At 53.4% G+C, this 14,010-nt stretch overlaps 1 protein-coding gene across 1 annotated transcript; it reads right to left on the reverse strand.

Moving 5' to 3' along the window:
- Positions 1-745: 745 nt before the first annotated feature.
- phf19 (PHD finger protein 19) lies at positions 746-13,478 on the reverse strand (the record flags this gene model as incomplete). Its single annotated transcript, XM_083911873.1, has 13 exons — positions 746-1,396; positions 1,492-1,581; positions 1,846-1,931; positions 2,109-2,169; positions 5,196-5,342; positions 5,427-5,494; positions 7,067-7,256; positions 8,241-8,336; positions 9,033-9,181; positions 10,523-10,617; positions 11,516-11,629; positions 12,308-12,389; positions 13,296-13,478. The coding sequence occupies 13 exons, from the start codon at positions 13,476-13,478 to the stop codon at positions 1,081-1,083; spliced, it is 1,677 nt and encodes a 558-aa protein (XP_083767999.1). The 3' UTR covers positions 746-1,080.
- Positions 13,479-14,010: the final 532 nt, after the last annotated feature.

Below are 14,010 nucleotides of genomic sequence, written 5' to 3' on the forward strand. Positions count from 1 at the left end.
GGCTTCCTGAGGGCGTGGTCATGTGTTGTGTGGGCGGGTCTAACCTCCTGGGGGCGGGGTCAGGTGAAGTGCTTCTCTGCTCAGGTGTTAAACATCATCAGGGTCAGTGGCGTGCTGTTTGACAGCTGGGGGCGGGGCCACAGGAAACTACAGGAAGTTACAGGAAGCTAAAGGAAACTACAGGAAGTTACAGGAAGCTAAAGGAAACTACAGGAAGTTACAGGAGCGTCTGAACGAGTCAGAGAAGAAGAAACAAGTCTGACAACAAACAGAGAACAGAGCATAATACATTTAACACTATAGTGACTCTACTGAGTGAACGTTACTCAACAGGGTCGCTATTTTAACATGTGTGTGTGTCTGTCTGTGTGTGTGTACATGTGTGTGTGTGTACATGTGTGTGTGTGTGTGTTCAGTCTTTGGTCGTTTCTTTAAACACTGATTGTTTTTCGTGCTCAGCTTTGATCCTGTGTTTGTTTTTGTTTACGTTAGCATTAGCTTTAGCATTAGCGTTAGCGGTGTAGGTGCAGGTGTTGGTACTGACTCGTCACGGTGCGGTCACTTCTGCACGGGTCCAGAGGGGGCCGGCGCTGTGGCGTACAAGGAAAAACCTGGGGATTCACAACGGGCAAGTGCTGAACCTCCAGTCTGACCTGACACCCTTTCACAATAAGACTTCCTGTGGGAGCCTGGTGTTCCCGTTGTTTGAACAGTTTTAAAAACATCATCATTGACCTTTGACCTCTTTCCTTCCTGATCCTTCACATGTTGGTTCTGTTCCGTTTGGACCCGGAGCTCTTATTTTGAAAGGGTGTCAGGTCCCTGAGCACCCGGGTTGGAGGGTGGCAGCTGTTTCACACTGAAGCAGAACCTGTTTAAGGGTTTGGTCCAGGTCCCGTGGACTCTGGACCGCCCCGTGGCCTCGTTGACTCTGGACCGCCCCGTGGCCTCGTTGACTCTGGACCGCCCCGTGGCCTCGTGACTCTGGACCGCCCCGTGGCCTCGGCGCCGTCACACCTCTAACCAGCATCAAACAGAAACAGAGCGTGATTGGAGGAAAGCGTCACATGGTCTAGCGTCCTAATAAGGAGTGGTGCCCTCCCACTCCAGCAGGTACTGGACCGTCCCCTGAGGCGTGACCCGGCGGGCCAACACCTGGTACTTCTCCCCGTTGGTGAGTCGGCCCACCACGCCAAAGTACGAGGAGATGGAGGAGTGCAGGTGGGAGGAGTCAGACGGGAGGTGGGAGGGGTCGGACAGGAAGTGGGAGGAGTCTGTGTCCAGCTGACTCAAAGCTTCCTGGTCCTCCCCACAGGGCTCCTCCCCCGCCTCGCTGCGATTGGCCCACTGGCTGTAGCTGTTGCTAGGAAGCTTCCTCTTCCTGCTGCCCACCCGTCTGAGGACACAGAGGTCAAAGGTCAGAGACGCCCGGTGGACTGGACCGCCGCGCCACAGGAGGGCGGAGGGTGAAGGGGGGGGGGGGGGTGTTACCTGAGGTGGTAGGAGGCGCTGGTGGAGGCGGAGCCGGAGGTGGAGGCGTCGGTGGAGTCCTGGTCGATGCTGACGGTTCTGCTGGAGCTGCTGAGAGACAACAACACGGGTCACTGATCTGACCCGCCACCGGGCGCGGACCAGGACCCTGACCCCGACCCGCCCCCGGGGACGGACCAGGAACCTGACCCCGACCCTGTACCTGACCCCGACCCTGTACCTGACCCCGCCCCTGTACCTGACCCCGCCCCGGCATCTGACCTTGATCCGGCACCTGACCCCGCCCCGGCGCCTGGCCCCGACCCTGTACCTGACCCGGCGCCTGACCCTGACCCGGTACCTGAGCCCGCTCACCTCTTGAGGCTCTGCAGTTCGTCCAGGGTGAAGTCAAAGATGTTGGCCATGTGATGGTTGGAGGTCCAGCTGCAGGACAGCTCGTTCTACAAACACGGACACACACACACACACAGTCTAAGTCTTCGGTCTTTGAGGGACTCACAGACACAGAAGGATCCGGGCTGAGGGGGGGGTCTGGGGTGAGGGGTGAGGGGGGGGGGGGTGAGGGGGGGGGGGTGGGGTGGTCTGGGGTGAGGGGGGGTCTGGGGTGAGGGTCTTACGTTAGGAATGGCGTTCTCAAGGAGCCACTTGGATTTCCTCTTCCTCCTCTCGGCCGAAGCACTGATGACAGGAAAAGGGTTTCAGGTCGGTTCTGGATCGGACCCAACAACTGGACTACTTCCTGGTTTTAGGACTACAAACTGGACTACTTCCTGGTTTTAGGACTACAAACTGGACCACTTCCTGGTTTTAGGACTACAAACTGTTCTACCTCCTGGTTTGAGGACTACAAACTGGACTACTTCCTGGTTTTAGGACTACAAACTGGACTACTTCCTGGTTTTAGGACTACAAACTGGACTACTTCCTGGTTTTAGGACTACAAACTGGACTACCTCCTGGTTTAAGGACTACAAACTGGACTGCTTCCTGGTTTAAGGACTACAAACTGGACTACCTCCTGGTTTTAGGACTACAAACTGGACTACTTCCTGGTTTAAGGACTAAAAACTGGACTACTTCCTGGTTTAAGGACTACAAACTGGACTACCTCCTGGTTTTAGGACTACAAACTGGACTACCTCCTGGTTTTGGGACTACAAACTGGACTACCTCCTGGTTTAAGGACTACAAACTGGACTACTTCCTGGTTTAAGGACTACAAACTGGACTACCTCCTGGTTTTAGGACTACAAACTGGACTACCTCCTGGTTTAAGGACTACAAACTGGACTACCTCCTGGTTTTAGGACTACAAACTGTTCTACCTCCTGGTTTAAGGACTACAAACTGGACTACTTCCTGGTTTAAGGACTACAAACTGGACTACTTCCTGGTTTAAGGACTACAAACTGGACTACCTCCTGGTTTTAGGACTACAAACTGGACTACCTCCTGGTTTGAGGACTACAAACTGGACTACCTCCTGGTTTAAGGACTACAAACTGGACTACTTCCTGGTTTAAGGACTACAAACTGGACTACCTCCTGGTTTTAGGACTACAAACTGGACTACCTCCTGGTTTGAGGACTACAAACTGGACTACTTCCTGGTTTAAGGACTAAAAACTGGACTACTTCCTGGTTTAAGGACTACAAACTGGACTACCTCCTGGTTTTAGGACTACAAACTGGACTACCTCCTGGTTTTAGGACTACAAACTGTTCTACCTCCTGGTTTAAGGACTACAAACTGGACTACTTCCTGGTTTAAGGACTACAAACTGGACTACCTCCTGGTTTTAGGACTACAAACTGGACTACCTCCTGGTTTAAGGACTACAAACTGGACTACCTCCTGGTTTTAGGACTACAAACTGTTCTACCTCCTGGTTTAAGGACTACAAACTGGACTACTTCCTGGTTTAAGGACTACAAACTGGACTACTTCCTGGTTTAAGGACTACAAACTGGACTACCTCCTGGTTTTAGGACTACAAACTGGACTACCTCCTGGTTTTAGGACTACAAACTGTTCTACCTCCTGGTTTAAGGACTACAAACTGGACTACCTCCTGGTTTTGGGACTACAAACTGGACTACCTCCTGGTTTAAGGACTACAAACTGGACTGCTTCCTGGTTTAAGGACTACAAACTGGACTACCTCCTGGTTTTAGGACTACAAACTGGACTACTTCCTGGTTTAAGGACTAAAAACTGGACTACTTCCTGGTTTAAGGACTACAAACTGGACTACCTCCTGGTTTTAGGACTACAAACTGGACTACCTCCTGGTTTTGGGACTACAAACTGGACTACCTCCTGGTTTAAGGACTACAAACTGGACTACTTCCTGGTTTAAGGACTACAAACTGGACTACCTCCTGGTTTTAGGACTACAAACTGGACTACCTCCTGGTTTAAGGACTACAAACTGGACTACCTCCTGGTTTTAGGACTACAAACTGTTCTACCTCCTGGTTTAAGGACTACAAACTGGACTACTTCCTGGTTTAAGGACTACAAACTGGACTACTTCCTGGTTTAAGGACTACAAACTGGACTACCTCCTGGTTTTAGGACTACAAACTGGACTACCTCCTGGTTTGAGGACTACAAACTGGACTACCTCCTGGTTTAAGGACTACAAACTGGACTACTTCCTGGTTTAAGGACTACAAACTGGACTACCTCCTGGTTTTAGGACTACAAACTGGACTACCTCCTGGTTTGAGGACTACAAACTGGACTACTTCCTGGTTTAAGGACTAAAAACTGGACTACTTCCTGGTTTAAGGACTACAAACTGGACTACCTCCTGGTTTTAGGACTACAAACTGGACTACCTCCTGGTTTTAGGACTACAAACTGTTCTACCTCCTGGTTTAAGGACTACAAACTGGACTACTTCCTGGTTTAAGGACTACAAACTGGACTACCTCCTGGTTTTAGGACTACAAACTGGACTACCTCCTGGTTTAAGGACTACAAACTGGACTACCTCCTGGTTTTAGGACTACAAACTGTTCTACCTCCTGGTTTAAGGACTACAAACTGGACTACTTCCTGGTTTAAGGACTACAAACTGGACTACTTCCTGGTTTAAGGACTACAAACTGGACTACCTCCTGGTTTTAGGACTACAAACTGGACTACCTCCTGGTTTTAGGACTACAAACTGTTCTACCTCCTGGTTTAAGGACTACAAACTGGACTACCTCCTGGTTTTGGGACTACAAACTGGACTACCTCCTGGTTTAAGGACTACAAACTGGACTACTTCCTGGTTTAAGGACTACAAACTGGACTACCCCCTGGTTTTAGGACTACAAACTGGACTACCTCCTGGTTTAAGGACTACAAACTGGACTACCCCCTGGTTTTAGGACTACAAACTGGACTACCTCCTGGTTTAAGGACTACAAACTGGACTACCTCCTGGTTTTAGGACTACAAACTGGACTACCTCCTGGTTTAAGGACTACAAACTGGACTACTTCCTGGTTTAAGGACTACAAACTGGACTACCCCCTGGTTTTAGGACTAAAAACTGGACTACCCCCTGGTTTAAGGACTACAAACTGGACTACCTCCTGGTTTAAGGACTACAAACTGGACTACCTCCTGGTTTAAGGACTACAAACTGGACTACCTCCTGGTTTTAGGACTACAAACTGGACTACTTCCTGGTAAGCGATGAGAGTACCTGTTCCGGACCGCCCCATTCTTGCGGCCCTGCCCTCCATCAGTGTGAGCGCGCTCAGGAAAGAGTTTGGAGGGGGGGTTGGGAGGGACCCTGGTCCTCAGGCGAAAGATGCACTTCCTCTTCTTGATCTCCTTCCCACAGAGGAACCTGGACACAGACACGGTCTTAATGTAACCCAAGACCCTGCAGAGGGAAGAACCAGTGCTCAGGACTCAGAGGGGAGGTTCTTACTTGCTCTTGTACTTATTCAGAGCGTCCAGCAGGTGCTGCCCCCTCTCTGCCGGAGGAGTGTTGGACAGCTACACAAGAGACAGGGGGACAGGGTCAGACCGCTTCACTGGGGTACAGTCCGGTTCACTGGGGTACAGTCCGGTTCACTGGGGTACAGTCCGGTTCACTGGGGTACAGTCCGGTTCACTGGGGTACAGTCCGGTTCACTGGGGTACAGTCCGGTTCACTGGGGTACAGTCTTGTTCACTGGGGTACAGACCGCTTCACTGGGGTACAGTCCGGTTCAGTGGGGTACAGTCCGGTTCAGTGGGGTACAGTCCGGTTCACTGGGGTACAGTCCGGTTCAGTGGGGTACAGTCCGGTTCACTGGGGTACAGTCCGGTTCACTGGGGTACAGACCGCTTCACTGGGGTACAGTCCGGTTCAGTGGGGTACAGTCCGGTTCACTGGGGTACAGTCCGGTTCACTGGGGTACAGTCCGGTTCACTGGGGTACAGTCCGGTTCAGTGGGGTACAGTCTGGTTCACTGGGGTACAGTCCGGTTCACTGGGGTACAGTCCGGTTCACTGGGGTACAGTCCGGTTCAGTGGGGTACAGTCTGGTTCACTGGGGTACAGTCCGGTTCAGTGGGGTACAGTCTGGTTCACTGGGGTACAGTCCGGTTCAGTGGGGTACAGACCGGTTCACTGGGGTACAGACCGGTTCACTGGGGTACAGACCGGTTCACTGGGGTACAGACCGGTTCACTGGGGTACAGACCAGTTCACTGGGGTACAGACCAGTTCACTGGGGTACAGTCCGGTTCACTGGGGTACAGTCTGGTTCACTGGGGTACAGTCTGGTTCACTGGGGTACAGTCCGGTTCACTGGGGTACAGTCCGGTTCACTGGGGTACAGTCCGGTTCAGTGGGGTACAGTCTGGTTCACTGGGGTACAGTCCGGTTCAGTGGGGTACAGTCTGGTTCACTGGGGTACAGTCCGGTTCAGTGGGGTACAGACCGGTTCACTGGGGTACAGACCGGTTCACTGGGGTACAGACCGGTTCACTGGGGTACAGACCGGTTCACTGGGGTACAGTCCGGTTCACTGGGGTACAGACCGGTTCACTGGGGTACAGACCGGTTCACTGGGGTACAGACCGGTTCACTGGGGTACAGACCGGTTCACTGGGGTACAGTCCGGTTCACTGGGGTACAGTCCGGTTCAGTGGGGTACAGTCTGGTTCACTGGGGTACAGTCCGGTTCAGTGGGGTACAGACCGGTTCACTGGGGTACAGACCGGTTCACTGGGGTACAGACCGGTTCACTGGGGTACAGACCGGTTCACTGGGGTACAGACCAGTTCACTGGGGTACAGACCGGTTCAGTGGGGTACAGACCGGTTCGGCAGAGTTTGGCACAGTTGGGCAGAGTTTAGCACACTTGAGCACAGTTTAGCAGAGTTTAGCACACTTGGGCAGAGTTTAGCACACTTGGGCTGAGTTTAGCACACTTTGACAGAGTTTAGCACACTTGGGCAGAGTTTAGCACACTTGAGCACAGTTTAGCAGAGTTTAGCACACTTGGGCACAGTTTAGCACACTTGGGCACAGTTTAGCAGAGTTGAGCACACTTGGGCACACTTGGGCACACTTGAGCACCTTGCCCAGCTGCAGGTGGTCCCAGTGGGCGGAGACGAAGGCCAGGATCTCGTCCAGCTCAAAGTATTTCTTCTTGCTGCTGACGGACAAGTTATAGAGGACCAGGTGCACCAGGTCCACCCAGCGCAGGGACAGGCGCCGCACGTACTCCACGCCCTTATTACACACCGCACACAGGAAGAGGTAGAACCTGGAGGAGAGGAGGAGGAGGAGGGGGAGAGGGGGAGGAGGAGAGGAGGAGGGGGGGGGGAGGAGGAGGAGAGGGGGAGAGGGGGAGAGGAGGAGGAGAGGAGGTTAGACAGGGACAGGCGCCGCACGTACTCCACGCCCTTATTACACACCGCACACAGGAAGAGGTAGAACCTGGAGGAGGAGAGGAGGAGAGGGGGGGGAGGGGGAGGAGGAGGAGAGGAGGAGGAGGAGAGGAGAGGAGGAGGAGGAGGAGGAGGAGGAGAGGAGGAGGAGGAGGTTAGAGAGGGACAGGCGCCGCACGTACTCCACGCCCTTATTACACACCGCACACAGGAAGAGGTAGAACCTGGAGGAGGAGAGAGGAGGGGGGGGGGGAGAGGAGGAGGGGGGGGAGGAGGAGAGGAGGAGGAGGAGGAGGAGAGGAGAGGAGGAGGAGAGGAGAGGAGGAGGAGGGGGAGGAGAGGAGGAGGAGAGGAGGAGGAGAGGAGGAGGAGGAGAGGAGGTTAGACAGGGACAGGCGCCGCACGTACTCCACGCCCTTATTACACACCGCACACAGGAAGAGGTAGAACCTGGAGGAGAGGAGGAGGAGAGGAGGGGGGGGGAGAGGAGGAGGAGGAGGAGGAGAGGAAGAGGAGGAGGAGCAGGAGGAGGAGGAGGAGGAGAGGAGGAGGAGGAGGAGGAGGAGGAGAGGAAGAGGAGGAGGAGCAGGAGGAGGAGAGGAGGAGGAGAGGAGGAGGAGGAGGAGGAGGAGGAGAGGAAGAGGAGGAGGAGCAGGAGGAGGAGAGGAGGAGGAGAGGAGGAGGAGGAGGAGGAAGAGGAGGAGGAGGAGGAGAGGAGGAGGAGAGGAAGAGGAGAGGAGGAGGAGGAGAGGAGGAGAGGAGGAGGAGAGGAGGAGGAGAGGAGGAGGAGGAGGAGAGGAGGAGGAGAGGAGGAGGAGAGGAGGAGGAGGAGGAGGAGAGGAGGAGGAGAGGAGCAGCACCTGTCTCCAAACATCATGGCCTCCTGCAGACTCTGGGTACAGGCTTCATGGAACCACTGCTGACACCTGAAGCACTGCAGCATCTTCAGGTACCACCTACACACACACACACACACACACACACACACACACACACACACACACACACACACACACACACACACACACACACACACACACACACACACACACACACACACACACACACACACACACACACACACACACACACACACACACACACACACACACACACACACACACACACACACACACACACACACACACACACACACACACACACACACACACACACACACACACACACACACACACACACACACACACACACACACACACACACACACACAGAGAGACACACACACACACACACACACAGAGACACACACACACACACACACACACACACACACACACACACACACACACACACACACACAGACACACACACACACACACACACACACACACACACACACACACACAGAGACACACACACACACACACACACAGAGACACACACACACACACACACACACACACACACACACACACACACACACACACACACACACACACACACACACACACACACACACACACACACACACACACACACACACACACACACACACACACACACACACACACACACAGACACACACACACACACACACAGACACACACAGAGACACAGAGACACAGTGAGATGGTGTTGGTCCTGTTGGGGGCGTGTCCCTCAGTAAGCTGCGCTGTGATTGGCCGTCTTACTCTCCGGGGCCTCCACAGTAGCAGTAACACTGCTGCTGGTTGGTGCGGTGCTGCGAGTCCCAGTCCAGAGAGCTCAGCTCGTACAGCAGCACCTGCTTCATGGCTGACAGAGCCCGGGCCACAGGACCCTTCTTCAGAGCACCCCCCTTCTGTGGGGAGAGAGACAGACAGGAGGTCAGACAGACAGGCAGGAGGAGAGACAGGTACACAGGACCCTTCTTCAGAGCACCCCCCTTCTGTGGGGAGAGACAGACAGGAGGTCAGACAGACAGGTACACAGGACCCTTCTTCAGAGCACCCCCCTTCTGTGGGGAGAGACAGACAGGAGGTCAGTCAGACAGGTACACAGGACCCTTCTTCAGAGCACCCCCCTTCTGTGGGGAGGGACACACAGACAGTCAGACAGACAGGTACACAGGCAGACAGACAGGTACACAGACAGACAGACAGGCAGAGAGACAGGTACACAGGACCCTTCTTCAGAGCACCCCCCTTCTGTGGGGAGAGACACGCAGACAGGCAGTCAGACAGACAGGCAGAGAGACAGACAGGTACACAGGACCCTTCTTCAGAGCACCCCCCTTCTGTGGGGAGGGACACACAGGAGGTCACACAGACAGGTACACAGGCAGAGAGACAGGTACACAGGCAGAGAGACAGGCAGACAGGAGGTCAGTCAGACAGGTACACAGGCAGACAGACAGAGAGACAGACAGGCAGACAGACAGAGAGACAGACAGGCAGGAGGAGAGACAGACAGACAGGCAGGAGGACAGGTACACAGACAGGCAGTCACACAGACAGACAGGCAGGAGGACAGACAGGTACACAGGCAGTCAGTCACACAGACAGACAGGCAGGAGGACAGACAGGTACACAGGCAGTCAGACAGACAGGTACACAGACAGACAGGCAGGAGGACAGACAGACAGACAGGAGGACAGACAGACAGACAGGAGGACAGACAGACAGGCAGTCAGAGAGACAGGCAGTCAGACAGACAGGCAGAGAGACAGGTACACAGACAGACAGGCAGACAGGTACACAGACAGACAGGCAGGAGGACAGACAGACAGGCACACAGACAGACAGGAGGACAGACAGACAGGCACACAGACAGACAGGAGGACAGACAGACAGACAGACAGGCACCTGTGTGTGTGTGTTTGTGTGTGTCTGTGTGTGTGTGTCTGTGTGTCTCTGTGTGTGTGTGTGTGTGTCTGTGTGTCTGTGTGTGTGTGTGTCTGTGTGTCTGTGTGTGTGTGTGTGTGTGTGTGTGTGTCTCTGTGTGTGTGTGTGTGTGTCTGTGTCTCTGTGTGTCTCTGTGTGTGTGTGTGTCTGTGTGTGTGTGTGTGTCTGTGTGTGTCTGTGTGTGTGTGTGTCTGTGTGTGTGTGTGTCTGTGTGTCTGTGTGTGTGTGTCTCTGTGTGTGTGTGTGTGTGTGTGTGTGTGTGTGTGTGTGTGTGTGTCTGTGTGTGTGTGTGTGTGTACCCTGACAGCCAGAGCAAAGACACAGCGTCGACAGAACCAGGGACTGAGGCTGATGCTGCCCTCTACAGGAGGGACATGGCACTGCTGATGGAACCCTGAGAGACAGACAGGTGAGAGAGAGACAGGTGAGAGACAGACAGGTGAGAGACAGACAGGTGAGAGAGAGACAGGTGAGAGAGAGACAGGTGAGAGACAGACAGGTGAGAGACAGACAGGTGAGAGAGAGACAGGTGAGGGACAGACAGACAGGTGAGAGACAGACAGGTGAGAGAGAGACAGGTGAGAAACAGACAGGTGAGAGAGAGACAGGTGAGAGACAGACAGGTGAGAGACAGACAGGTGAGAGAGAGACAGGTGAGAGAGAGACAGGTGAGAGACAGACAGGTGAGAGACAGACAGGTGAGAGAGAGACAGGTGAGGGACAGACAGACAGGTGAGAGACAGACAGGTGAGAGAGAGACAGGTGAGAAACAGACAGGTGAGAGACAGACAGGTGAGAGAGAGACAGGTGAGAAACAGACAGGTGAGAGACAGACAGGTGGGAGACAGACCGACAGGTGAGAGACAGACAGGTGAGAGACAAGGAGACAAGACAGGTGAGAGACAGACAGGTGAGAGACAAGGAGACAAGACAGGTGAGAGACAGACAGGTGAGAGAGAGACAAGACAGGTGAGAGACAGATAGGTGAGAGAGAGACAGACAGGTGAGAGACAGACAGGTGAGAGACAGACAGGTGAGAGAGAGACAGACAGGTGAGAGACAGACAGGTGAGAGAGAGACAGACAGGTGAGAGAGAGACAGACAGGTGAGAGACAGACAGGTGAGAGAGAGACAGACAGGTGAGAGACAGACAGGTGAGAGAGAGACAGACAGGTGAGAGAGAGACAGGTGAGAGAGAGACAGGTGAGAGAGAGACAGGTGAGAGAGACTAGCTTAACCAACATTAGCACTGTAGCAACCTGCCTGTCTCACAGCCTGCCTGTCTCACTCACCGATGCCACACTTCCCACAGATGAGGATGTGATTGCTGTGTTCTGATTGGCTGTCAGAGTTTGGCTCCGCCTCCTGACACACAGAGCAGCGAGGCTCCTCCCCCGGAACTCCAGCTGCAACGTGATTGGACAACAGATTATGATTGACATCAGACTGTACCCGTCTGTCTCTACCTGTCTGTCTCTCTCCTGTCTCTCTCTCTCTCTCTCTCTCTCACACCTGTCTGTCTCCGTACCTGTCTGTCTCCGTACCTGTCTGTCTCCGTACCTGTCTGTCTCCCTCTCTACCTGTCTGTCTCTCACCGTGTTGGATGTCTCCCTCTCTACCTGTCTGTCTCTCACCGTGTTGGATGTCTACCTGTCTGTCTCTCACCGTGTTGGATGTCTACCTGTCTGTCTCTCACCATGTTGGATGTCTACCTGTCTGTCTCTCATCGTGTTGGATGTCTCCCTCTCTACCTGTCTGTCTCTCACCGTGTTGGATGTCTACCTGTCTGTCTCTCACCGTGTTGGATGTCTACCTGTCTGTCTCTCACCGTGTTGGATGTCTACCTGTCTGTCTCTCACCGTGTTGGATGTCTACCTGTCTGTCTCTCACCATGTTGGATGTCTACCTGTCTGTCTCTCACCGTGTTGGATGTCTCCCTCTCTACCTGTCTGTCTCTCACCGTGTTGGATGTCTACCTGTCTGTCTCTCACCGTGTTGGATGTCTACCTGTCTGTCTCTCACCGTGTTGGATGTCTACCTGTCTGTCTCTCACCATGTTGGATGTCTACCTGTCTGTCTCTCACCATGTTGGATGTCCTTCCAGAGGACCCAGAACTTGGAGTTGTCCTCAAATGTGACGAAGCAGCTCTGCCTGGGGGGGCTGACCTGTGCACCAATCACAGCACAGAGATTACAGCAGCAGCCAATCACAGCACAGAGATTACAGCAGCAGCCAATCACAGCACAGAGATTACAGCAGCAGCCAATCACAGCACAGAGATTACAGCAGCCAATCACAGCACAGAGATTACAGCAGCCAATCACAGCACAGAGATTACAGCAGCCAATCACAGCACAGAGATTACAGCAGCAGCCAATCACAGCACAGAGATTACAGCAGCCAATCACAGCACAGAGATTACAGCAGCCAATCATAGCACAGAGATTACAGCAGCCAATCACAGCACAGAGATTACAGCAGCAGCCAATCACAGCACAGAGATTACAGCAGCAGCCAATCACAGCACAGAGATTACAGCAGCAGCCAATCACAGCACAGAGATTACAGCAGCCAATCACAGCACAGAGATTACAGCAGCCAATCACAGCACAGAGATTACAGCAGCCAATCACAGCAGAGATTTACAGCAGCAGCCAATCACAGCACAGAGATTACAGCAGCAGCCAATCACAGCACAGAGATTACAGCAGCAGCCAATCACAGCACAGAGATTACAGCAGCCAATCACAGCACAGAGATTACAGCAGCAGCCAATCACAGCACAGAGATTACAGCAGCCAATCACAGCACAGAGATTACAGCAGCCAATCACAGCACAGAGATTACAGCAGCAGCCAATCACAGCACAGAGATTACAGCAGCCAATCACAGCACAGAGATTACAGCAGCAGCCAATCACAGCACAGAGATTACAGCAGCAGCCAATCACAGCACAGAGATTACAGCAGCCAATCACAGCACAGAGATTACAGCAGCAGCCAATCACAGCACAGAGATTACAGCAGCAGCCAATCACAGCACAGAGATTACAGCAGCCAATCACAGCTCACCCTCTGGATCTTGCCCAGGTAGTAGAGTCCATCCGACCAATGACAGAGGACGAACTGTCCAACGCTCAGACTGGACTCCGCCCCCTCCATCTCATCCAGGCCCCGCCCCCTGTGGCAGGCCCCGCCCCCCGGAGACACCTGAGGCTCCAGACCACAGAAGGCTTCAATCAGGTCCTCAAACATCCTGCAGAGAGACAGACAGGTGATCAGAGAGACAGGTGATCAGAGAGACAGGTGATCAGAGAGACAGACAGGTAATCAGAGAGACAGGTGAGACAGACAGGTGATCAGAGAGACAGACAGGTAATCAGAGAGACAGACAGGTAATCAGAGAGACAGGTGAGACAGACAGGTGATCAGAGAGACAGACAGGTAATCAGAGAGACAGGTGAGACAGACAGGTGATCAAAGAGACAGACAGGTAATCAGAGAGACAGGTGAGACAGACAGGTGATCAGAGAGACAGACAGGTAATCAGAGAGACAGGTGAGACAGACAGGTAATCAGAGAGACAGACAGGTGATCAGACAGACAGACAGGTGATCAGACAGACAGACGGGTGATCAGAGAGACAGACGGGTGATCAGAGAGACAGACGGGTGATCAGAGAGACAGGTGAGAGACAGACAGGTGAGATTATCCATGTTAGTTAACCCTGTATATAAACAGTTAACCCGGGTTAGTTAACCCGGGTTGGTGCCGTTGTTGTAACGGG

This window comes from Echiichthys vipera, assembly GCF_963691815.1.
Source record: "Echiichthys vipera genome assembly, chromosome: 4".
In the NCBI taxonomy this organism is placed as follows: Eukaryota; Metazoa; Chordata; class Actinopteri; order Perciformes; family Trachinidae; genus Echiichthys; species Echiichthys vipera.